Consider the following 25928-nt stretch of genomic DNA (forward strand, 5'->3'; position numbering starts at 1 on the left):
ACGGCCCACAGTGCTGAGCGCACAGGTGTAGGAGGGTGGTCATATTGGGGCTGGGGAAGCCAGGAAGAGCCAGCGAAGCACTTCTGACCGGCCACGTGACCCTGGATCGTGGTGCGCAGACTCAGATGGCTGCGGGGCCGGCAGGTGAGAAGGCCGGTGAGGCAGGTTGGGGGCCCCCGTCCGGCTGGAGAGCACGCCACCGGCCTCAAGCGGGCAGGGGTGTGGGCCAGGGTGGCCAGACCTTCTGATTCAGATAAATAAGAAGAAGAAAACCGCCTCTCTTTTTTCTTTCTTTGGCTGTTTGCTTGCTTTTACTTTTTATAGATAAATCTCCTCTAATTTGTAAGCATTGGCAACTAATTCATATCTTTTTAAAAGCCTGGTGAGGGGACTTCCTGGTGGTCCAGTGGTTAAGACTCTCCGCTTCCAATGCAGGGGGCACAGGTTCGATCCCTGGTCAGGGAACTAAGATCCCACATGCCACGCAGCACAGCCAAAATACTAACTAAATAACTAACTGCGAGGCAGCACAGCCAAAAAACTAACTAACTAACTAAATTAATTAATTAAAAAAAAAAAAAAAAAAAGCCTGGTGAGGCTGAAATAGATCCCATATGTCAGCAGGATTTGGCCACGGACCACCAACCACCGTCTTCAGTCTAGAACAGCCCTCAGGTCTTCCAGAGCTGCTTGGAAGTAGCGAAGTGATGGCAGAGTCGAGGCAGGACGTCCGCGCACTCAGTCATCCCACAAATATTTACTGAGTGATGCCCACTGACAGGCTGGGCCCCAGGGCAGTGTGGCTGGGAGGAAGTGACTGTCCTGCCGTCACCTGAAGATGGGGACTGGCTGCAGCCTGGCCCCCTGAGCAGGTGGCACGTAGGATGGCGGGTGCTGTGGTAGATGAGCTTGGACGTGAACTCAGCCCTTTGGACGGGGGAGCTTGCTGGGCCTCGGAAGCACCTATGTCGCTCTTCGCCCGGGTGGAGGAGGCTCGTTTTATCAGGCAGGCCCAGTGCTGTCGGGGTGCTGGGTCACGTCGCAGGAGACCTGTCTGTGCCCCAGCTGCCGGCTCATTAATTAACCGGGAGGAACGTCACTCCCAAGCGTGCCGCTGTTTGTGCTGGCCAGGCGGCCCTTTTCTGAGAAATAGGAATTCGGATCACGTGGCCTCCTGAGAATTACCGAGAGCAGGCGGGGTTGGCGATCTGCCCCATTTCTATGCATCTCAGGTGTGGGCCTGCCAAGCAGGTGGGTCGCATGAGGCGTGCCCCAGGCTGTGCTCAGAGTTCTTCCTCTTTACATTGCCTTGGGGAATTGAGAATTCATCACTTTTTAAAAATTTCTTCTTGGTAAGGAAGAGCCCTGGCTTTTTCCCGGTGGTGAAAGACTTAGTCAACTCCTTCTTTGTATTTGGCTTGTGCACTAGAAAAGCTGTGATGAACAAAGCCATGTGCAGTCGCGCTTGGTGGAGCTGCCCTGTAACTTGGGCAGGGGGGCCAGAGAGGGAGCAGCTCGTGGAAGGGGTTGTGGTTGGGCTGCCTTTGCCAGGCCTGGGCAGCGAAGCAGCCTCACGCAGGCCCCCTGGAGACTGCACGGGGATGGGTGTGTGCCTTCAGAAGAGGGGACCCCCCCACCGGGAGCGTTTTCTTTTTCCTTTCTCCCTTCCTTTTCCCCCTCTCTCCTCTCTCATCTCCACCCCCTTTTCTCTCTCTTCCCCTTTTCTCTCTCTTCCCCTTTTCCCTCCCTTTCTTCCCTTCTTCTTTCCCAGCTGTGGGATCTTGAGACTCTTTTGACACAGATTGGAGAAAAAAAAAACAGAGACACAGAGGCACTTCCCTAGATGGAGGTGTATAAGCCGTGAAGCTCCCCTAAATATCTGTCCTGGTGCCCATCCCTTTGGATATGTGTGTAAATGATCTGGAAGGTGGGCCGGGGTGGTGAGGTGGCAGGAGTACTGAGCTAGGAGGCAGGGGTGTGAGTTCCGGCCTCCGGTCCCCAGCCGTGTACCACTGAGTCGGCAGTCTGCAGCGAGAGCTTCTGTGAGTCTGACTCTGCAAACAGCAGGTGGTGGAGCTGTTGGCAGGCACTTTCGGAAACAGCCGAGGGTCATGTTCCCTGTTGGTAATTATTTATGTGGGACGGAGGTTTCTCTGCAGCTGCCCCCCTCCAGTTCCCCCTCAGTTGCCACATTCTGACAAACAGCACGACCTTCACAGAGCAGTCACTGTGGGCCTCCGGTTTCCTGGCTCTGGGCAAAATCACAGAAGGGCAGACTCTTTGTACCCCCGGGAGAACTTCTGGCACACAGGTGACATGCCTGCCACTTACCGTTCAGGGTGTTATTCTCCTTTCTCACCTCCTGTCACGTTCTGCACTGGTCCTGTTCACCAGAAGAGGCAGGCAGGGTAGAAAGGATTTGCACCGGGGGGATTAGGGAAGGTCTCTTGGGGGGGTTCCATCTGCGCTTAGACCCCACCGTGGGCGTGGGCGCGGCTCCAACAGGTCAGTGGGAGGCTGGGGAAATTGATGGTGGTGCACATGGCCCGAACAGAAGCCCAGTGATGCACGTGCAGGGGGTGAGAGCAGGTGGGTGACGGGTTGAGGCCAGTTGCGGGGATTGAAGTGCTGGCGGGGGAGCCTCAGAGGGGTGATGTCACCTGAAGGGACAGGCCAGGGCGGCAGCCCCACAGCAGAGGGAGGCGACAAGCAGCTTGTGTGTGCGGGGCGGCCCAGCTTCACACCCCGTCCGTGCTATTTCACGTCCTGCAGGCTGCGCCTCAGGCTCAGGCATGGGGCAGGGGCGGTCCCAAGACTTACAGACGGGGTCAAGGCCCTCGTCTGTCTCTGTCTCCAGACTCTGGCAGAACAGAGACTTGAACCAGAGCCTGGCCTTTCGGAAACATCTCTTCCGCCCCCTCCTCCCGGGTGGACTGTGTCTTTCTAAAGTCAAGCCAGGCTTCCCCCCCTGTCTGGCCCTCTGGTCCCTGTCCACAGCACCTGGTGACCAGGCTCTTCCTTGGATCGGTGGTGAGGAGGCTTTTTTCTGCCAAGGGCAGAAACTCAGCCAAAACCCTGTACAACTTTAAAAAGTTGGGGAAAAAAAAAAATGGTAGGGAGGGAGAGTAGCAGTCTTTTGTTTTTAATGAACAAAATAGTAAACATCTGACCTGCCTGTTTCTCCAGTTAAAGCTCTTAAGTGCCTGTCTTTTCAGCCTTGCTTTGCCCTCAGGGCTGGCACATGGTGGGCCCGTCATAGGCACTCGGAGAACACAGGATGGCTGGCTGGGCAGATGAGGAACTGATACTTTATATAATTAAAAGAAGGCTGTCTGGTGTGCTGCTATGGCCTGATGCAGAAGACAGGCAAGAGGTTATATGAAGAAAGGAGCAGGGGGCGGGAGACAGGGTGAGGCCCAGAGGAAGCATTAAATAGATAACTCAGGAGGAAGGGCCCAGGGGCCAGGAAAGGTCCTCTGGGCTCTGCCTCAAGTTGGTCCTTTTAAATTGCTTTCGTTCTAACCTGTCGACATGATTTACTGCCACAAAGTAAGTTGTCACCGCCTTGGAGATCCCGATAAGCTCTTCCACATCTTATTTCTCTCATCAAATTGTCGGGGGTCCCACACCGAGGAGACAGGAGTTGCCAGCCCTGAGCAGTGCCACTTCCTGGAGATGCGGTAGGCGGCGGGCTGGGGGCGGCCCTCGTCCCGGCCTGGCCTCCCCTCTCCCGCTGCAGGCCCTGCCACCCGAGTTAGACGGCCGCCACACAGCACCAAAAACTGTCACTTTCTGAGCAGCCAGCCTGCCAGGCCCCATGACAGGTATCGGATGTGGTGTTGTTTCTAATCCCTAAAGCAAGACTGCATGGTGTCTATTAATACCCGCGTTTTCCGGAAGACAGAGGTAAAGCTCAGGAGACCATCTGTGGTGATCGAGGCCACGCACCCTGGGAGTGGCGGGGCACGTGTTCAGTCCGGGCCTATTGGGTGTGGAGCAGTGTTCCTTCTGATGCGCCATATACCACCCAGAAACAGCAGGAGGGGGAAAAGTGAGCTGAAGGGAGAGGCAGGGTCTCCGTCTCCTGTAGAAATCCCCGACATCACCTTCGGTGGTGTGAGATCCTTACAGTGTCCTGTCCCCACAGGGAGGGGAGAATGGAGGTGCTGGTACTGAACGGGGCTGCGTGGCTTTCTTCTCGTTTCAGATTCTTTAAAATTCTGATGGAATCCATCAGAAAGAAGAATAGTAAAGCGTCAGCTTTCAGAAGCGTAAACACGCGGAGAGCTACCCAGCGGGATCTAGACAACGCAGGCGAGTTGGAGAGGAGTCGGGTGAGCGAGTCCCCTGAGGGCCCCTTGGGGAGGGTCCAGGGCTGGGAAGCACATCGGGTGGCGGCTCACTGAGTCAGTTCTCCTAGGACGGCTCTGTGACTATTCTCGGTGCTCCTCGAGCCCCTTCCTGCTGTTGGCCCATCTCTCCGCTTACCTTAGCGTTTATCCACTGTTCTGAGAGAGCCGAAAAGCAACATTTTCTTCTTGAGTGTGGCAGGCCATATCGGGCAGCATAGTCTGCCTGGCCCTGGGTGAGGGCCCCAGGTCATCCATCTCTCTGCTCTCAGGGACCCCTCTGTCAGTGATTTTTTTTATCCTGAGGTTAGACTCAAAGTAATGGTACCCACCGAGGTCTTGGAAGTTCTTTTTCTGGTTTTGTTCAGTCTGCCTTTGACTTCCCTAGGCCAGATGAATTGAGGCCCACAGAGTACTAGGAAAGGACCAGAGAGGCATTTTGAAGCAGGGAAGTTGGGCTACAGTGCCGAAAAAGGATAGAGCCAGGGAAAAACCATTGGAGGCAAAACAGTCCAGGAATGATGGTACCTCATCTGCCAAGAGGCCCAGGAGCAGTGTGGGGCAGGTCCCTGGGTGTCATCTGAGCCGGCAGTTGGTAGGGCTGTGCTGTGCTTGGACAGGGCCACAACGAAGACTGGTCCTGTCCCTTCCCGGCTCGGTGACCTCAGCTATGTCACCTCCTCTCTCTGGGCCTGTCTCCTCATCCCTAAGATGAGGGCCTGGCCTACCTAGACAGAGAGAGTGCCAGGTCTCCTGCCCCGGGGTCTACCAGTTGGCTAACTCAAGCACAAATGGGCACAGGATGTCTTTGAAAGGCTGCCCAGCCTTAATTCTCAAATCACCCAGAAGGAGACTATAAGGAACTAAGAGCCAAGGCCAGGAGAAAGGTATAAATATTTGGTTTTTAAAATACCAAGACAACTCTTTCTCTTCATCTCCACCCATAACAAAAATACTTGGAATGACACTAGCACCATTTTCTTTTAATGACTTGAAAAGCCTTGGCACTTTCTTTCTTTTTTTTTTTTTTAAAATGCAAGGTTTTGCGGGTGGTACGTGTAAAGAGTTAGGCTGCAGAGAAGGAAGCGTGGAATCCAGGGGTGGGGAGGGGGGTGGAAGGTAGGTCGATGGACAGTTGGGAAGGTGATAGGTGGCTGAACGATGAGTGGATGGGTGGGTGGGCAGGTGGGTGGCTGGGTGAGTAAGGAGAAAGGCAGGTGGATGGGCGAGTGTGGGGGGTGGAGAGATGGAGTCACCAAGCACTGGGTATTAGAGCTCATCTTTCTCTTTCTTGTCCCCAAACCCCAGGGAGAGCAGGACGGCGATGAGGAAGAGGAGGGGCACATTGTGGACGCCGAAGCTGAGGAGGGAGACGCTGATGCCTCGGACGCCAAACGCAAGGAGAAGCAAGAGGAGGAGGTGAGGGGACTCTGAGGTGACACTTTCGTCACCCATGAGGGCTCACCCCCTGGTGCATAAGGCCACACCTCTGTGTCGTGCTGGAACCATCAGGGGCCTTGAAGCAAGGCAGTCTGCCCAGCGCACCACTCGATTGACAAGGCGCTGTTCATGGGGTGGCGAGTGGGCCAGGGCTGGCTGTCCCTGCGTCTGAATCAGATCCGAGGACCCAGAGGCCTTGGGCAGGGAGAGGAAGTCAGGCCGCCTCCTGTCTTTGCCATGAAAATACCTCCTTCTCCTCCCCGTTACTGGTCCTCCACTGCCACGATTGCTGCCAGGACAGAGGGCGGTGAGGCAGGGCTGAGCGGGTTCACGGGTGAGAGAGCTAGAGGCGGGGGGGCGGGGTTCAGCTCAGAGGAGGGGGCCCTGGGACTGAGGGGCTGGCATCCCCAGGGGAAGAGGCGAGGACGGCGGCCGGGCCGACGGAGCAGGCGGGGCCGGGGTCAGCCAGCGGCTGAGGCCTCTGCAGGGGTGCCTGTTGTGCAGGCCAGGTCCAAACGGCTGGTGGGGCCCGAGTGACATGGCCTGCGCTCCGCCCCCCTCCAGGTCGATTACGAGAGTGAGGAGGAGGAGGAGGAGAAGGACAAGGACGATGACGACCTGCAGGAGGAAGGGACCGTCCTCGGGGAAGGCGTTCCCCAGGCCCCGGCGCAGGAGGAGGAGGGGGGCTCAGGCCCCGAGGAGGACTCGCTCCCCGCCGCCCCCCTGACGCAGCCGTGGAAGCCCACCCGCAGCCGGGAGCCCCAGGGCGCCGAGGCGGTGGAGCGCCGGGTGCGGGCGGTGCGCGAGTGCCACCCGTTCATAGAGGACTACCAGTACGACACCCAGGGCGGCCTGTGGTGCCAGGTCAGTGCCGGGGCGGCCGCCGGCTGCTGTCGTCTCAACCCCAGGTCCCTTAAAGAGGCTGGTGGCAGATGCGCACCTGCTGCCCCCGGTCATGGCCTCGCACATTCGACTTTCACACCCTCGTGGGCCAGTCCTCTCGCTGCGCGGGGATCTGAGCCACCAGACCCTACGGGTGCTTTCACGTTGTACTTCAGGGCTCGGTACAACACGTGCGTTAACGTGTATCAGTTGCCATAGAGACCAGCAGAGACACTTCACTCCTCACACCGTCTTTGTTCCTGGTCCCCAACTTCAGCATTGCAGTGTTCCCTGAGAGGCCCGGTGGCTTGGATGCGTGGACGTCTACACACAGACTGGCTTTTCAGTCCTTTCCTTTGATCCGGTTCATTGGTTCCCAAATGGTAGTGTGGGTACGAAGCCTTGACCGGGATTACACACATGAAAGGACACGTGTTATGCTTTGTGGTAATTGAAAGGATATCAAGGGTGATGTGCGTGGGTGTGATTTTCACCGTTCTCACCGACATCCGTGAAAACGTTGCTCTGCTGTTTTCACCTCAGCCTGTGTGACTGGAAGTGGCTGCTGTGTGGCCACGAAGGCACGCAGCGTTCACAGGCCCGGCCCGCCACCCGCTCGCCCCAGCAGGGCCGCGGTGTTCCCTAGTGGGGCTTCAGAGGCGTCTCCCGGGGAGCTCGGGCGGTGGGTCTGGGGCGGCCCTCTCCCCCGCCCCAGCTCTCCCTCCTCTTGCAGGTGATGGTGAAACTCCCTCTCATCAAGGTCAACTTTGACATGAGCTCCCTGGTAGTGTCCCTGGCCCAAGGCGCCGTCGTCTACGCGACCAAGGGCATCACGAGGTGCCTCCTGAACGAAACCACCAACAGTAAGAGCGAGAAGGAGCTCGTCTTAAACACAGAAGGCATCAACCTCCCGGAGCTGTTCAAGTACGCCGAGGTGCGTGGCCCCTCCGGGTCGTCTGCTGGCCCCTCCGGGTCCTCACGCCGGCTCAGGCTCCCTCCTGGGCCATTCGTGCTCCTAGCCCAGGGTCCCCAAACCGAGTCTGCATCCCCCGGCCCACCTCTCAGGGATCCCCGATGCACGTGAGCCTGGTAAAGCTTGCAGTACAGAACCTGCTTAATTTTACGGAACCCAGAGTTTCCCAAATTACTTTGAGTACAGTTTCTTCTCCTTGAAATTAAAACCTTCCCGACGTAGACTTGTAAGAAGTAGTTTTCTGAGTCGCTGGCCTGGGGGCTGCTCACTTCACCGGGTGAAGGAGGCCCTGGGTGCAGAGGGGGCCCCGCCCCGCCCCCCACGCCCGGCAGAGGCCTGCGCGCCCTGTTCCGCCTGCTCCACCAGCTCACCCACCTCTCCTCTGGGCTCTCTCCTGCTTCCCCCCCGCTTCACTGAGCCTCCCAGAACCTTCCGAGGTGCTCTCGACCCGTGGGCGCGAGTTTTCCCCACAGAATTCTGAGTTGCCGGGACCAGCTCACTCTTCCCTAGTCCGCGCGCACCAAGCTGGCGAGGCTCTCCGGCCTCACATGCCCCCCCCCCACTGCCCCCCAGCACAGCACTGCCCCACAAAGGCCCCCTTGTGCCCCGGAGCCTCTCACAGGCTGCTTTCCCAGAGGACGGAGCAGGCAGGGCTCAGGCCTCCCGAGAGCCAGCCACTGACAGGCCAAGCTCCGTGTCGTGCTCGTGGGCTTTGCCCAGACGAGGCCAGGCAGGCCGCCAGGGTCTCTGCTCTTGCCTCTGGGGGTCACCTGCCACAGTGCAGAGCCACCGTGGGCCCCCCGGGGCAGCCGACCTGGAGCCCCAGGCCCCTGATGGGGCCCAGCTGACCCCCATGCAGCGGGCCCAGCCCTGCTCCCCGTGCCTGGGGGAGGCGTTTGGGTCTCTGCTGGGGAACTTGCCTCGCCTACCAGGGGAAGCCTCCATCCTAGGAAACAGGTCTCTCTGTTAAATAAACAAACACCTTTCTTCCTGTTGACTCTAAAGCGGGTACCAAGTCTTCCTCTGGCCCTGGTGATGATGAGACAGACCTTGGGGCCCGGCCAGCATGCTTGTTGGCAGCTCTGCCTACACTGTTTCCTTTCGCTAGTCCTGGGCCACCTCGCAACCACTTTGTCATCAGCTGCGCTTGAGTGCCAGCCAAGGAGGGAGGGCGGCCTGGGCAGGATGTGTCCACAGGAAGGGGCAGAAGGCCAGGCCCTCCTAACCAACCCCTCCCGCCTCCCCCAGGTCCTGGATTTGCGCCGCCTCTATTCCAATGACATCCATGCCATGGCCAGCACGTACGGCATCGAGGCCGCGCTGCGGGTGATCGAGAAGGAGATCAAGGATGTGTTCGCCGTGTACGGTAAGAGGGGCTGTGGGCGGCGCTCGGGAGGTCCCGGGGTGTCAATCCCGCTCCGCAGGGAACTGAAATAGGGGCACGGTGAGCGTGGAGCCCGTAGGGGATCCTCAGGGCCACCGTGCAGAGGGAGTCCCTTGTGGGTCAGTCTTGTCCCGTCCCCGAGGCCTCCTAGCGTGTTTCTCGTCTGCTGGCCTCTGAGGGAGAGTCTGCTTCCTCATCCTGCCTACAGGGTTTCAATTCCCAAGTGCAAACAGTGCTTTAGGGTCTCGTGTCCTGCGAGGCTGCTTCCTGCGCTGCCGGATGGAAGTGGAGAGAGACGTAGTACTGGTGACCAGGGAGGGAGGGCTGCCCGCCGAGGTCAGGGGTTGGGGAGCTGAGTGAGCAGGTGACGGAGCTGGAGGGGGCGCCCTTGTATCGGGTGGTGCTGTTCCCACCGTCCCCTCGTCACTGCTTAACCCTCCCTTCGATCGCCGCCCGTGTGACAGGCATCGCCGTCGACCCCCGCCATCTCTCCCTGGTCGCTGACTACATGTGCTTCGAGGGTGTTTACAAGCCACTGAACCGCTTTGGGATCCGGTCGAACTCCTCCCCGCTGCAGCAGATGACGTTTGAGACCAGCTTCCAGTTTCTGAAGCAGGCCACCATGATGGGTCAGTCGTGGGCAGGTGCCCTTGGCCCCCCATCTCCTGAGTCTGCTCTGGGCAGACGGGCTCGTCCCTCAGGCACCTCTCCACACACCTCGCATGCAGGGGAGATCTTGGCATCTCACTGCGGGAAGCAGCTGGCAGGGGCGGGCAGCAGACGGGAGAGCTGCCTCTGCCTTTTGGAGGAGAGGGAGAGGGTCTTCCTCTCTTTGAAACGCAGGAGCAGCGCGGCCTCATTCCCGTCAGCCCCCGAGCCTCAGCACCACCCCTCGTGGCCTCGGAGGTGCCCCACCCGCCCAGCCTCAGTGTTGAGGGCCGCCCCCCATCACCTTCCACCACCCCCGACTTCTCCCTCAGCCACCTAACGAGCACTCTTGTGTCTCTCCCAGGATCCCGCGATGAGCTGAGGTCCCCGTCAGCCTGCCTCGTGGTCGGGAAGGTCGTCAAGGGCGGGACAGGCCTCTTCGAGCTCAAGCAGCCCCTGAGATAGCAGCCCCTGCGCACTGGCCACCTGGCCCGCCCGTCACAGGAGAGGACCGGGAGACCGGAGTCCCGGGCGGTTCGTGGTGACGGTGCAGAGCCCGGCAGTGACTCTGAGGGGTCCAAAAAGCAGCCGGCCTCTGGGCTGGACCGGCTTCACCTGGAAAGTGGCCACATTGCTCATCCTCGCCCCTCCCATCTCAGGATGCGCACGAGGTTCACCAAGTCCCCCGAGCCCCTCCGAGGCGGCCGGACCTCCGCCTGTGCTGCAGGAGGCCTTGGAGGTGGAACCCCTGGCGCCCCCAGGGTAGGGGCGCGAGGTCTCAGTGCTGCGAGCAGCCAGTGACTGCAGGCAGGCTTCCTGCTGCTCCGTGACCTGCTCCTCCTGGCTACGCCAGCCCCTGGGGACAGAGTCCCCAAAGAGTCCCCCGCTAAGCCTCTTTCTCTGGAACAAGCACAGGATGGTGGAGACCTCCACCCACCCAGCTTCTGTGCCTGGGGCAGAGCCCTGGCCCTGCTGGCATGTGGCTGCGTGTCCTTCTGAACCGGATCAGCCCTGAGTCCGGGGCTGGTCTCTTCGGGGCCCCAGCAGCTCACCCCCAGACATAAAACCCTGGATCCCCAGCCGGGCTGTACCGCTTGAGCAAGTTGCCCGGCTGTCTTTCCCTAGCTCTGCTCTCAAGCCAGCACTGAGGCCTGCGTCCCTGTGCAGGCTCTGCCCCATCCGGGGTCATCCGGGCTCCCTTGACCTCTGGTACCCGCAGCAAGGGGCCTTGGCATGGACAGAAAAGTCAGAGGACTTGTACCGAGGCTTTGTAAAACCAGAGGCTGTTTCTCTTTTTGTCTAATGTTATTCCAACTCAGGCTGAGTAATAAACATCACTGGAACTAGCTGTTGGGAGGAAAAAAATCTACAAGACTGTGGGCTTTTTGGTTTTGTTCTTTACTCTTTGGTTTGTGGTTTCTACACCTGTGACTTGAGAGCCTGGGACTGGAATTACTCAGCGCAGTCACATCTCGGATCCCTCTTCCTGTTTTTTTGGCAGAGGACGTGGAGGGAGAGCTCAGCCCTGGCAACCTCCCACTCTGACCCCACCCTGGCCCTGTGGGGTCCCCCTTCCACAGCCAGCTTCTGGCCCTGAGGCCAGGAGAGCAGAAGCCAGTGGGAAGGAGCTAGCTATGTGTGTCTGGGCTGGGAAGGGAGGCCTCGCCTGGGGAGAGTCACCATGCAGCTCCCTCCAGGTACGTGACGACGGGACCCAGCCTGTGTGTCCTGTGCCCACACTGGAGAAAACCTGGCAGAAACAAAGTTCACCTGGGAATTCCCTGGTGGTCCAGTGGTTAGGACTCCGCGCTTCCACTGCAGGGGGCGCAGGTTCGCTCCCTGGTTGGTGAACTAAGATCCCGCGTGCTGCACAGCGTGGCCAAAAAAATAAAAGAAGAAATAGGGTTCAACCAGGGCTTGGGGACAGAGGATTATGGACAGCTTCTGAGGGGCGCAGGAAGAAGGGTCAGGATGGAATCCGCACCACGGGTGAAGATGTGCACTCGGGGTGTTAAAGGACCAATGTATAACCTGATGATTTCCACTCATACTGGACTGTGGGAGAGGGTCTTCAGAGGAGGTCACAAGGTACCCATTGGACAAATAAGCATGTGGTTACCTGGCCCTAGGGCTCGGCATAAGCACTTGAGTGTCATGGCTCAGCCCCACCTGGGAACTGAGGGTGCGGAGGTGAAGAAGCGAGCCCCAGACGTGGGCAGGGCCGACGTGCTTGCTGAAATCAGACCCCTGACCTGCGTTGGGAGGTGGGTGACGGCCCCCTGCCCTTCCTGCCCGACCATCCATGCACGTCCTGGGCATCTCCGTTCTATGCGTGTTTCTCTCCTGGGAGACCTACCTCTGGTTTGTAAGCAGACGTTCCAGGCTTGCACATCTTGGCAGACCAGGACTCCCTTTCTCCCCTATGGGATTTACACGCTCACTTCAGTGCCACTCTTTGTTCAGAGCCTCTGGGGGTGGCCTCCTTTGCCATTTAAGATGGCATGTCCTTTGGAATATTTTCAGTATTGTAAAGGCTCCTCTCTGAGGGCAAAGTTGATTTTTGGAGAGAGCCACAAGTAGGTCCAAGTCAAATCTGATGAAGAGAATAGATCAAGCTGCATGATTTTTTTTTTTTTTAATATTTACCAACTTCATTTCTTTATTATTTTTTAAATTTTTTAATTATTTTGGCTGTGCCACGCGGCTTATGGGATCTTAGTGCACCCACACCCTCAGCAGTGAAAGCACGGAGTCCTAACCACTGGCCCGCCAGGGAATTCCCCTGAATGATCTTTTTTTTTTTTTTTTTTTTTTAATCAAAGTGGAATGGATTGTGATTGGCGGGGTTCCCAGACTCCACAGAAGCTACGAGTTCTTGCAGAACCCCAAGGTGCTAGACCAGACACTGCTCCTGGATGCCCTCCCCACCCTGCCCCTTCGTGTATCAATTTCTACCTACTTGCTTGCTTCTAACAACAGTTAAATTTTTAAAAAATCTCCCCTCTCTAGATTCTCATCAAAAACACTACCAGCATTCCCACAGGTACCCCAGTGAGTCTTTGAGACATTTTCTACCTGAATCGAGAAGAAAACCAAGGAATGGATAAAGCCCCCTGTCCCATTCCCAGTCTGTCCCCTTCCCCCAAAATACAGGTGCCAAAATACATGTAGGTTCCCCTGGGCCTCCCTGGGCCTTTCAGAGCTGGTACAGGCCATTACTCTGATAAACCACTTCTGGTGAAAATGTGGGCTCTTTCATGTGTGCCCACCCCAGAACTAGGATGTGGGTTTTTTTTTTTTTTTTAACTTTGGTAAAAATAACATAAAATTTACCATCTTAACCATTTTTAAGTGTGCAGTGCAGTGACATTAAGTAGTTTCATTGTTGCATAACCATCACAGTTACCTTCATCACAAAACTAAAACTGTACCCGTTCAACGATAACTCCCCATTCCTCCCTCCCACCACCCCTTGATAACCACCATCCTACTTTCTGTCTCTGAATCTGACTACTGCCTGATATAGGTGGAATGACACAGTATTTGTCCTTCTGTGATTGGCTTACTTAACATAATATCCACAATGTTCATCTATGTTGTAGCATGTGTCAGAATTTCCCTGTTTTTAAGGCTGAATAATACTCCATTGTATGTATGTACCATATTTTGTTTATCCGTTTACCTGTCAGTGGACTTCGGGGTTGCTTCCACCTTTTGGCTCCTATGAATGATGCTGCTATGAACATAGGTGTACAAATATCTGTTGAAGTACCTGCTTTCAATTATTTTGGGTTTAGACCCAGAAGTAGAATTGTTGAATCACAAAGCAGTTCTATTTTAATGTTTTGAAGAGCTGCCATACTCTTTTCCACAGTGACTGAACCGTTTCACATTCCTACCAACAGTGTGCAAGGGTTCTCCACACCCTTGCCAATACTTGTTATTTCCTGTTTTGTTTTATATGTTTTATATACATAATAAAATCCATGATGAAATACCATATATATATATATTGGCCATCGTGATGGGTGTGAGGTGGCATTTCATCGTGGATTTGATTTGGGTTGCAGGACCCAATAAGATGTTGGGGCCAGGGCTTCCCTGGTGGCGCAGTGGTTAAGAATCTGCCTGCTAATGCAGGGGACACGGGTTCAAGCCCTGGTCTGGGAAGATCCCACATGCCGCGGAGCAGTCGGGCCCGTGAGCCACAGCTACTGAGCCTGTGCGTCTGGAGCCTGTGCTCCGCAACGGGAGGGGCCGCGACAGTGAGAGGCCCGCGCACCGCGATGAAGAGTGGCCCCCGCTCTCCGCAACTGGAGAAAGCCCTCGCACAGAAACGAAGACCCAACACAGCCAAAAATAAATTAATTAATTAATTAAAAAAAAAAAAAAAAGATGTTGGGGCCCTTAGGTGGTCTGCACCTACAGAGAATTAGGAACCACTTAAGAAGTGTCTCTTTGTTGCTTGCCAACCCTAAAATTTTGAGTTTACGATTGATTTGGGGGCTGTAGGAGTCCAGAGAATGCTCTTGAAATAGGAAAGACTGGTCCTCAAAAGCTGGCTAGGTGACAAGTCGTCCATCAGCGACTTCTCTGCTCTGTGACTTCACCCACTCATGAGTGGGTGGCGCTGGACCACAGCATGAGCGAACCAGTTGCCGCTCGTGTTTGCGGACACGCAGTTCAGGTGATGGATTTGCTGGACTCTGCAGGTATCCCAAACCTGGTGTGATCTTCTTTCTCCTGCCTCGCTTACACAGGGCTCTTAGTTCAGTCACAAGCGCCAAAATAGCTACAGTCTAAAATTTCAATATTTCTACACCATCAAGCCCCCCTTTTGCCAAAGTCCACTTAGAACAGAGGTCCTCAACTCTGCGCATTGGAAACACCTGGAGAGCTTATAAAACCTGTGATCACAGGACCACCGTCCCAGAGATTCTGATTTAACGAGCCTGGGGCATGAGTCTAATGTGAGCAGGGTTGAGAATCACCGACTTAGAATAAGCCCTAAGTTGTGCCGAGTCACAGCCACTATCCCCTCCTATTGGTGTGTTGACTTCTCGACAGGTGAGTCATGGACGCCAGGTTTCTCCACAGAGATCTTAAGGTCTGATCCCTGTCTTCAGAAAGCAGGAGTGCGTGTGTGTGCTAAAGTTCTCATGGTGCCAAGAATACAGTGGGGTTCAAAGGACGACTTGATCAGCTCTACCTGGGGACTCAGCAAAGAAAGAGGTGGTGATGCTGCTTCCCAGCCCAGAACATCAGGGGCAACGGCTTTTTCAACTTACACGTTCCTACCAGCAGGGGACCTGCAGGGGCAGGAGGAGGGGACACAACCAGCAAGTGTTTCTAGAAGCAGCTCCAAGAGAAGTTTCCATTTAAGAAGCTAAGCTTGAATTACTGAATGAGGACCATGCCTCAAGTTCTTTAAGCAGCTCTTGTCTCCTCCCAGGAGAGGTAATCAGGAGCCCTGTTCAGTTGAAAACTCCTCACAGCTCTGCTCTGTTCACAGATCCAGGGAAAGGCCAGAACCTAGTCCCAGGGGGCAGAGCTGAGCACCTGAGCTCACCAGGGCTGGGCTTGAGTGTCACTGGAGCTGCTCAGCCCTTGAGCAATTGCCCCTCTCCCACCTCCTTCCCTCATCCTGCACCCACCCAATCTTGATGCCCACTGCACCAGACCCCCAAGGATGCAAGAACTACCCAGGCTCTGCCTTCACAGAGCTCATGGTCTAGGGCCCCAAACAGACGAGCCAACAGGAAATTCAGCCCACTGTGACCCGGCCACAGGTTGAGGAAGCCACCAGGCATCGTGTGAACATGCACCCGCCCACCTCCCCTGCCGCTCCGGGTGGGGCTGTTGCCCACCCAGCTGGCTGTAGCGGGGCTCTGGGGAGAGGGCAGTGTGGGAAGGACAGTGAGGAGGCACTTGGGTGCTCAGAGGCCAGAAGGGAAGGAAATGAGAAAGAATCAGGAGTCCAGTCATCAGCACCCACCTCCTGGCACCTGCCCCATCCAAGCTCCTCCACCTTCTCCCCCCCACCCCGGGGTTCAGCCTCTAGGCCTTTCTCTGCAAATGGTGGTCAGCCCTGCTCAGAGGTCAGGCGGCCCTGCTGGCTGATGCTTTTTGGACTGGCCACCCAGCACTGTCATCTCAGGGAGCCAAGCCAGCCCTGGGGCTGTGGCCTCATATGTGACAGTTTCAGACACCACAGGCCTGGGCTCCCCTTCGCTGACCCGTGGTTCTTGCCTGGAAACGTGAATCTGAAGTCCCGGTACATTCAACCAGTCGAACCTCAAAAATGTAGTTGAGCAGCGTGGCTGCAATTCAGGCAAGAAACTGAGCTATGAAATCAGACTCCTCTTGGAATCTCAGGTCCTCAGCTGACAGTTACTTGGCCTCTGTGTGCCTAAGTTTCCTTATCTGTAAAATAGTGATTAAAAGTAAATAAGTGTTCATTAAAGCATACGCAACTATAAATGTTTACCTATATACCAAGTGGTTTTCAAGCAGAGGTGGGGGACAGTTTTGCCCCCTGGACATTTGGCAGTCTCGTCCTTGGTCATCACAACTGGAGAGCAGGGGGTGTGCGACTGTCATCTAGTGGGTAGAGGCCAGAGATGCTGCTACATACCCTACAATACAAGGACAGCCCCTGCAATCAAGAATTGTCCCCTCCTTTCCCCTGGCTGGCAGTGCGGAGGCCCCACGACTCCTGGAGTTACTGTAAAAGACGTGAACCAGCGGGAGTCCGTCAGAGTTCTGGCAGCCTTCCTCAGAAAGTCCGGGAAGCTTGAAAGGCCCTAAATGGGTGGACACTGTCAAGCTGGCCAAGCACAAAGAGCTCACGCCCTGTGGCTCTACACACGAGCTGCTCCCACAGCACTGCACCTGTCCCTCCGGCGTGGCGCTGGGGCAGCTCCATGACCGAGATCTCTGGGGGGACGGCAGAGAAAGTGTCCTGCCCAGCCATTTCAGCACGGGCTCCAGGAGCGGGGCCCGCCGGGTGCTCTGAGACCCAGAGGGGCTGAAGGTGGTGGGAAAGGACCAAGATGGGGGCTGCAAACTGACATGTTCGGGACAGAGAGATCTGGACAGAATCGCTGGACAGGTGGCAGCGGCCAACAAGAAGCATTACGACAGATGATGCTGGGTTAATAAGCTGCCTTATTCATTAAGAAAAAAAAAAAAAAAGAATTATCTGGCCCTAAATGTCAGTAGTGCCGGAGTTGAGAAAACCCTGCCACATACACATCTATGGGGGCCGGGGGAGGGGGGAGGAACATTGTTTCTTTTACAAAATGGAATCATCGAAATTTTAGCCACTCTGAGAGGTAAACAACGCCTCTCATTGTTACTTTAATTTGCAATTCCCTATTCATACTTCTGAGCCTCTTTTCAGACGTGTATTGGCTAGTCTGATTTGCACTTAAACGAGAATTGTCTATTTGTATCCTTTGCCCATTTTCTATTGGTTGGTTTCTATTGACCTTTACTGTCAATTTTTAAGAACTCTTATTTCTTACAGATATAGATAACCTTGTGTCATCTGCATTAAATACTTCCACCCCTTCCCAAATTAAATGAGATAATACAGGCCAAAAATTCAGTGCAGAGCCCACACTGTGGTTAAGGAGGTTCGCTGCTGGCCCTGCTCACCCCTAGACTCTAGTTAGGGCAGCTGGGCATCTTCTGAGGTCCGGAGATCGACTGACAGAGCAAGCTCCCCCTTGTGAGGGACCAACAGGAGGTCTGCACACAGCATCTCCATAGTGCTGCAGGGACCGTGGTAACAGCAGAAAGTTCCCGAAGTCAGCAGCAGAGCACGGAGAGGAGCCCTGCGCTCCTGCACAGCTGTTCTTAGCTGGCTTCCAGGTGCAAACACCCACCCTCCCCTGCGGCTCACCCAGGGCAGCGAGGGATACGGTTACGCTCCTCCTTCCCCCCGGAACGCGTGGACACAGTCAACATGTGGAGGCACGAGGATCTGCAGCCCGACCGCGGGCTCCAGAGCCTGGGCTCCCGGTCTCCGCACTGTGCCCACCCCCTCTGCTCAGACCCCAGGGAAGGGGTTTTTGCATCAGAGGCTGCCTACGTGGAGCGTGGCTGGCAGACGGGAGGGTACCAAATACCTCCCCCGGCCAGGGAGCACCCCTTCCGAGTGTGCCTTCCAGAGGTACAGATGGGACAGCCAGGTGATGGGAGGGGGTCCTGTGCTTTGCCTGGCTGGGGAGCTGGCAGCTCACGAGATGAAACTGGAACAAATAAACAGCAAACAGCCGCCTTAAGGAACTAAGAACCCCAACCTATGGCCCCAATCAAAGCAGAGGCAAATTTTGAGGAGTTTGAGAACTATGTCATGTGTGTTACCAGAAAGAATCTCAGAACCTGGGGGCCAGCCCTTGGCTGCAGAGGAGAGAGGTACCAGTTACCCAGGATTCCCGTGATACTAGCTGGTATGATCCCCTCAGCCCTTCGGCACTCATCCTATTGGCCCCATTTCTTGATTGAAGAAATAGGTCTGGAGAAGGTGAAAGCAATGCCCTGGGGTCAGATCAAATTCCAGGGAAGACGCCCAGGTTTGGCGTCCCTCTTGGAGCTGAGCCTCTGCAGTTCATCTCCTGGCGCTTTTGTTGGGTTCTGATGATGGACACAGGGGACCATATTAGGTTCCATTGATCGGATTGGTTTGTGATCTCCTTTGAAAATAGAAAAGGGGGCCCTGAGGAATGAGACCCTGGTCCGTTAGGGAGGAGAGGGAAGGTCCAGGGAAGCCTGATGGATGAGTCTCTGGGAAGGTGGACTGCAGGGTCCACCATGGGTCACGGGGTGGGACACAAGGACGCTGGAGCCTTCAAAGAAAAATGTCACAAGCTGGCCATCTAAGGGCCAAGGGCTGCCTGCCCCTAGTGCCCGTGGACCTCTGCCCCTACTCACTGAGCCTCTCAGCCTGCTTTCCAGCCCTCAGTCTGCGGGATCTTAGTTCCCCAACCAGGGATTGAACCTGTGCCCCTGCAGTGGAAGCGTGGAGTCCTAACCACTGGACCGCCAGGGAATTCCTCCAGCCCTGCCTCAGAAGACCTAGCCTGGCAAGCGCCTTAGGGCTGGGCTGCCGGGCCTGGCACGGCACCATATCAGGTGCCTCTCCCAAGACCAGCTCCTCACCCAGTGTCCTGCTGTGTGGGCACCACCTGACCCCGGGGGAAGGCTGCCCCGGCCTTGCACAGTGCCCTGGGCTCTTGCAGGGCCTGGAAGCCTGCCTGGGCCCTCGCCCAGAACATGGTATTTTCCCTCCCCCCGGCAGCCTGACTCATGCAGACTCCTCTACATCCGGTCACAGCACAGGCCTCGGGCCCTGGGCGGCCAAGGACCATCTGGTCAACCCAGGCCAGACTCTGTGCTCTAATAATAAATGTTGGACAAAGGAGGAAGGAAAGAAACAAGAAAGGGAGGGGAGAGGAAAGGAGGGATGGCGGGAACTCATGTGTCCGTGGTCTTCAAAATAAGCATCTTTTTTCCTCCATTTTCTAGAGCCGTGGTTCTCAGAATGCAGTCCCCACATCAGCAGCCTCAGAATCACCTCAGCAGCCTCAGAACTTGCAGGAGAGCAAATTCTTGGGGCCCACCCTAGCCTTCCTGAATCAGAAACTCTGGGGTGGGTCCGTTCTCTGTGCTAACAAGCCCTCTGGGGGATTCTCAGTCATGTTCTAATTTGCAAACCACTGCCCCAGAACTGTCTTGAGGAAGTGATCTTACTGAGCTGTCCTCTTTTTAGCTATTTCAGCCCCGGGGGCTCTTCCGGCCTTGTGGAAGCAGCCTCAGCCTTTGCAGACCGTCACCCCAGCAGTGCCCCTGTTTGACCCACCAAGAGGGGTGCGTGGAGGGCAGCCCGGGAATGGGGGGTGGGTCTCCAGCAGGAAGCAGCATCTCCGTGTCCCTCATGTCCATTAGTTCACTTGAACCTCCTGACAATCTGTGAGGTAGGCGGGCCAATACCAGCACCTCAGTTTTATAGCCAGAAAAAGAGAGGCTTAGAGAGGTTAAGGGCTGTTCTCCCTGGAGAAATTCCCAACTACTATGGGGGCAAGATCTATGCCTGATAAACAGTTAAATAACCGGGCAGAGAGACTTTCTGCACCTGGGTGGTGGGTCGGGGCTCCCACAGCCCCACCTCCCCCCGCAGCAGGTGAGGAGTGCCTAACCAGGACATCCTGGTGGGGAGGGGAGAGCAGTGAGGAACCTGGGGGGTCTTGGGCCTCCTCCTACTTTGCTGGTGGGCAGCATTTTCCCCTGGACCCCAACGAAGCCCACCAGCACCTCTGACCCATATAAAGTCCTTTATGTTAAAAATTCCTCTGGACACAGCAGTCCCACTTCTGGGTATATACGCAAAAGAATTCAGAGCAGGGACTCCAAGAGATATTTGCATACCCATGTTCATAGCAGCATTAGTCACAATAGCCAAAAGGTGGAGACAACCCAAATATCCATCAATGGATGAATGAATAAACAAAAGGGGGTTCATGCATGCAATGGACTATTACTGAGCTGTAAAAAGGAATGATGTTTCAATACATGGTACAACATGGATGAACAGTGAAGACATTATGCTAAGTGAAATAAGCCAGACACACAAGGACAAATACTGTATGATTCCACTTATATGGAATAGAGTCGTCAGCGTCATAGAGACAGAAAGTAGAACGGTGGTTGCCAGAGGCTGGTGGGAGGGGTATTGGGGAGTTAGTGTTTAATGGGTACAGAGTTTCAGTTTTGCAAGATGAGAAAGCTCTGGAGATGGATGGTGGTGATGGTGCCCAACAATGTGAACGTACTTAATGCCACTGAACTGTACACTTAAAAATGGTAAATTTCATGTCATATATATTTAACCACAATAAAAATTGCTATCCGTTAATGAGTCCCTCTGTCCCCACCCCCCAAATCCTCTGGATGTTGGAACCAATTTCCAGGAAACGGCATCACACAGATCATTCTGCAAATCTCCTACACAGCCATACCACCTCCCTGACACCACGGTGGCAAGGGTAAGAAAGCCCTGGACATTGGGTTCAATTTCCTGGGCTCCCATGTTCTGGCGCTGTGACCTCATCTCAAACTCGCAGTCTCCTCTTTCATGAAAGGGACCAATACTATCTTGGGGTTCTTGTGAGGGCTAAGAAGGAAGCGATCTGAAAGCTTCTAGCACATAACCAGTGCTCCATCAATGGTAGTTAATTTATGGTGTTTCCTCAGCCTGGAATGTTCTCCCCCTTCTCTGCAGGGTAAGCTCCTGTTCATCCTTCAAAGCCCAGCCAGCTCAAATCCCACTGCTTCTATGAAGCCTGTGGTAGCCCACAGGATCATTCACCAAAGCAGCTCCTCCTCCCTGTCTGACGTCTGATATCGGGCACAGCCATGCAACTCGAAGGAGCCAGATGGTGCTTTGCCGTGACTTCTCTCCCTCTGCTCTGGCCACCTGGTTCCTGGGAGCAAAGCCCCAGCAGCTCACAGTGGACAGGTCACATGAGTAAGAAACAAGCCTTTGTCACTTAAGCTTCTGAGATTTGGGAGTTGCTTGTTTCCTCAGTGTAACCCAGCTCAGGGCCACTCAAAGCGTGGTTTCACTTCCGCAGCCTTGACATCCCCTGGGCACTGGTTAGGGATGCAAATTCTTGGGCCCCACCCTCGACCTACTGAACCAAATTCTGTGTAAAGCGCTAAGCATGGCTTCTCTCCCATAAAGGTGTTCAGTGGCTGTTATTTCCCCCCCCCCACCCCTGAGACTTCCACAGAAGACTCTGCTAGTGGCCTACTCAAAGCCGTGCTCCCCTTCTCCCTACTGAGAATTCAGGTTTTTGAGGGGATGAGAATGTGCTCAGGTGAAAACATTCAGTTTCCCAGACTCCCTTGCAGCTAAGCGTGTTCACGTGACCTGGTTCTTTTCTGGCCCAGAGGAAGTCAGAGTGGGGCTTCAGGGAGAGCTCGTCAAAGGCCACAGGCCCAGGTGGCAGGTGCCTCTGGCTTTGGGACTTGTCCTTCCCCTTCCTTCCTGCCTGTTACTTGGATGTGGTGGCAGATCGTTACCCAGTGGCTCCAAGGAATCACACCTCCCTCTATTCACACTCTTGGGCAATCCCCACCCACGTTGAATCTGGGCTGGCCTGACCCTAACTCTGACCAATAGCATGTGGCTGCAGTAAGGTTCAGGGACTTCTGCTCTCAACCTGGGGCCTGCCTACAGGACCTCTCCCCATAGGAGACCACATTCCTGTCAAAGGGAGGGACATCCATCCAACCCATTGTCCAAACCTGAAACCCGGGACTCACCTCACCTCTTCCTCTTAATCTGCAGCCAAATGGTCAACAAGCCTGTCCTCTCACATGGCTCAGGTCCATCCCAGGCTTGATCCATGGGGCAGCTATCTACTGACCTCCCGCCTCCATCCCTGCCTGCCTGCTATCAAGCCTGCACATAGATGGATTGTCGTCAGATTTATTTCTTTTTTTTTTTTAATTAATTAATTAATTTATTTTTGGCTGCATTGGATCTTCATTGCTGCGCGCGGGCTTTCTCTAGTTGTGGCGAGTGGGGGTACTCTTTGTTGCGGTGCACAGGCATCTCATTGCGGTGGCTTCTCTTGTTGCAGAGCACCGGCTCTAGGCACACGGGCTTCAGTAGTTGCAACACGCAGGCTCAGTAGTTGTGGCTCGCAGGCTTAGCTACTCCGTGGCATGTGGGACCCACCCCCAAGACCAGGGAACGAATCCATGTCCCCTGCATTGGCAGGCGGATTCCCAACCACTGCGCCACCAGGGAAGTCCCAGATTGATCTTTCTAAATGCGGACCTGAAGATCATTCCTCAATGCTTTTAGGGTAAGTCCCAAGGCCCTGGCATGGCCTACACATCCACATGTGCTATGGTGGCTGCCTCGCTCTCCAGTCCCATCTCTGTCCACTCCCCTCTCTAAGCATCATGGGCCCTGGACATACCATGCTGCTCCCTGTTTCTGACACCAACTTCACCTATCAATACCTCCATGTCTTTGCCCCAGGAATGACAAACATCAACCTTCATGTTGACTCAGTGTCTTGGTCTGCTCAGGCTGCTATAACAGAATACCACAGACTGGGTAGTTTGAACAACAGAAATTTATTTTCACAGTTCTGGAGGCTGGAAGTCCAAGATCAAGGTGTCTGCAAGGTAGGTTTCATTCTGAGGCTTCTTTTCTTGGCTTATAGGCAGCTGCCATCTTGCTATGTGTTCACATGTCCTCACATGTGAGGACAGGGAGAGAGGGAGTGAGCTCTCTGGCATCTCTTTGTATAAGGACACTAATCCTACAAGATCAGGACCCCACCCTTAAGACTGCATTTAATCATAATTGCTCCATAGGGGCCCAATCTCTAAATACAGCCACCCTGGAGGTTAGGGCTTCAACATATGAATTTGGGAAGGAAACAAATATTCAATCCATAACATTCAATTAGGAGTAGCTGCCTAGAGAACTGTGTTGAGAAGAATTCTGAGGTCCTTCCCAGATTCTGTGATAAAGAGAGCTATGCTTGATTAGTCATGTCTGCCTGGGGCTTAGAAAGGAGGGATTGTGGTGGCTCATGTACTGTATATTTTATTTCTCTGTTTTATGTGTTTATGTTTTCTACCCTCTCTCTTGGCTCAAGCACAATGCCTGACACATTCTGGACTCTCAACACATTTTCGATGAATGAGTCAACAAGTGAGTAGTTGTCTCAAAGCGCATTTTACATCTATGATCTCATTGAAGTTTCACAGCTGACTGTGAGGTAGGGCAGAACGATCAAAAATGCTTGGAAATCTCCTTGAAAGTGTTCACCCCTCTCTCTCTTACCCCATATTGGAGATGCTACATCTCTACTGGAGATGCTGCATTTTTCCTATAGGCTACATGGATGCCTGGACCAGGGTGTGTCCAGATCACAAGGTGGCTCTTGCTGCCATTGTCTCCTAGAGCTGCTGAGGCCTTTGCCCTTCCTTCTGCCCCACCAACCCTGCACCTCCACTTATCCTGTCACTGCCAACCCCATCCTCTGGCTGACATCACTTTGAATGAGAAGCAAATACATTCTGTGGCCTCCAAGCCCGGTAGAGCAAGGGAGGGATTGATTTGTCTTCTGATGGGAGACAAGGGGCACGTGTTAACCATTGCTGTGACACAGGCAATCGAGAGCAGGTAAGGGTGTATATGATGGGGAGAGGGTGCCACGGTTAAAGGGGAAATGGATTCAAGTCTCCAGTATACCTGTTAGAACGCAGCTCATGTAATTGTGAGCGTGTGTCTGAGTGTGTGTGTGTTGGGGGGCTGCCTCTCCCCTGCTTGTCACCCCTGTTCCCAGGCTCAGCTGTGCTGCCCCTGCCATGTGCCACGTGCTTGAGCCCTTTGAGGGCTGCAGATGGACCCACTGCCCTGGCCCTGCTCCTGCTCTGTCTGCTGTGGCCTCTCCCCACTGAGCACTAGTTCTCAGCCAGCGCCGTGCTTAGCCCTGTGAAACGTGCTCCAGCCCGTGAGAAGCTCGTGGCCCGTCTCAGCTGCAGGACCACCCTGAGCCATGTGTTGGGAAGGCCAGAGGCTGTGCCCCCTTCTCGTTGGCTGGGGAAGGCAGGTAAGCAGGCACAGGGCTGGGTGGGCGTGTTTAGGCCAGTGCATCCCCCTGTTTGCCTGCAGTCGAAGAGGGGAGCACGGGGCTGAGGAGAGGAGACCATATCAGGAGGGATTGCTGGAGCCACACTGGACAGCGAAGAGCTAGCAACAGCGCCTGCTCTCTGGGCCTCACAGCCTCGAGAACAAAGCCAGGACTTCCTGCAGCTGGTTCACTCCGGGTTCTGTCTCCTCACCGTGGCCACTGTCTCATATAGTTACTGCTGGGAGAGAAGGAAGCCAAGCCCAGCTCTGCTTAGGGCCCAAGGGGAGCCCAGGACCCAGCTCTCAACCAGGACCTGGCCTCCAGTGAGTTTCCCAAGGCTGGATAAAGCCTGTGATCATTTCCCAGGCCCCTCACAGACATTCCCAGGAGACCCACTCAGAGGTCGCTGGCCTTTCCACTTCCTCAGCATCTTCCTGGAGGTCCCACGAGTCCAGCCAAGAAGGCAGTCGAGTCCCTGGGGGTGGAGTCACAGGGAGAAGGTGAGGCATCTGTGCTCTGGGGGAGCGACCTCCCTGCTAAGTGCTCGGCGCCCTCAGAAGCGCTTTGAGAAGGTCTCTGTTCGAAGCCCGCCTATGGACAGACCTGAGTCCTGTGACAAGAATCCTGGGTGGCTCACTCTCTACGAGGCTCCTTACTCCCCAGCAAAGTTGTTTGATGTTTATTGCATTGTAAAAATGGAATCTTTTCACAGCCATTTTCTGCGCATTTTGTGTCTTCTACTGTGGGTCCCCAGAAGGGGGTCAGGGCTGTGCACCCTCGGCCCCTGCTTCCCTTACTAAGAGAGCCCCACTTTCAACCAGGCTGCAGTACACCCAGCCTCTGATTAGTCTAAGCCAAGAGTAACCCCACCCCCTTTGCTCTTGACCCTGGCCGACAATGACAAGTAAGTGGCTTCTGGGAAGATCCATGTTTTCCATATACGGAGGAGGGCTGTCCTCGTCCTTCCCTTCCTGCTGTGCATGGTCCTGTGAGGGTGCAGAGCTGAGACAGATGTCCTGCTGCCACTGGGAAGACCAAGGAACCCCTGGGAAGTGGCCAGAGGGCCACTTCCGGCTGACATGGCAGAGCCTGTTGTCGTAACCGAGCAGGACCCTATTGGGCCTTCCTGGGACAGACCCCTCCCCCATATCCTCTACTGTAGCTCCTCTCTGAAGTCCCTAGATAGTAGTATCTGATGCACATTTTCAGAGTTGCTTTACAGATGCTAAAACTCCAATCAAATGGAAGAAATTAACTAATTGATGACCATGAGCACGTAGGCCTGGACCTACTGGTGCCTAAGGGTGGATAATGTTAACCCCTGTGACACCACCCTGTGACCTTGCCATCAGCCAATCAGAGAATTGTGCACGAGCTGATCACAGACCCTGGGAGGCCCCTCCCTCACCTGGCCTTTAAAAATGCTTTGCTGAAACCCTTCAGGGAGTTTAGGGTTTTTGAGCATGAGCCACCCGTTCTCCTTGCTTGACACCTTACAATAAACGCTGCACTTTCCTTCACCGCAACCTGGTGTCAGTAGATTGGCTTTACTACATGAGGGCAAGTGGACCCAAGTTTGGTTCAGT

General features: G+C 55.0%; 1 protein-coding gene and 1 pseudogene across 4 annotated transcripts in view; both read left to right on the forward strand.

The window, feature by feature from the left end:
- POLR1A (RNA polymerase I subunit A) overlaps positions 1-11019 on the forward strand; it is a 77118-nt gene extending 66099 nt beyond the window's left edge. For 2 of the 3 annotated variants that reach the window (XM_082357654.1, XM_082357653.1), the window contains exons 28-34: positions 4208-4334; positions 5658-5768; positions 6354-6653; positions 7405-7605; positions 8893-9010; positions 9493-9657; positions 10041-11019. In XM_082357654.1, the coding sequence (XP_082213780.1) occupies positions 4208-4334; positions 5658-5768; positions 6354-6653; positions 7405-7605; positions 8893-9010; positions 9493-9657; positions 10041-10141 (1123 nt within the window). In that variant the 3' untranslated portion in view covers positions 10142-11019. The remainder of the gene's footprint in view (positions 1-4207; positions 4335-5657; positions 5769-6353; positions 6654-7404; positions 7606-8892; positions 9011-9492; positions 9658-10040) is intronic. The other variant, XM_082357655.1, reaches the window with a different exon arrangement.
- An 811-nt stretch (positions 11020-11830) lies between these two features.
- Positions 11831-16873, forward strand: LOC309611762 (annotated as a pseudogene). The gene is made up of 2 exons: positions 11831-11940; positions 16141-16873. The product of its transcript is annotated as an uncharacterized misc_RNA (transcript).
- The last annotated feature ends 9055 nt before the right edge of the window (positions 16874-25928 follow it).

This window comes from Balaenoptera borealis (assembly GCF_965194805.1).
Source record: "Balaenoptera borealis genome assembly, chromosome: 15".
In the NCBI taxonomy this organism is placed as follows: Eukaryota; Metazoa; Chordata; class Mammalia; order Artiodactyla; family Balaenopteridae; genus Balaenoptera; species Balaenoptera borealis.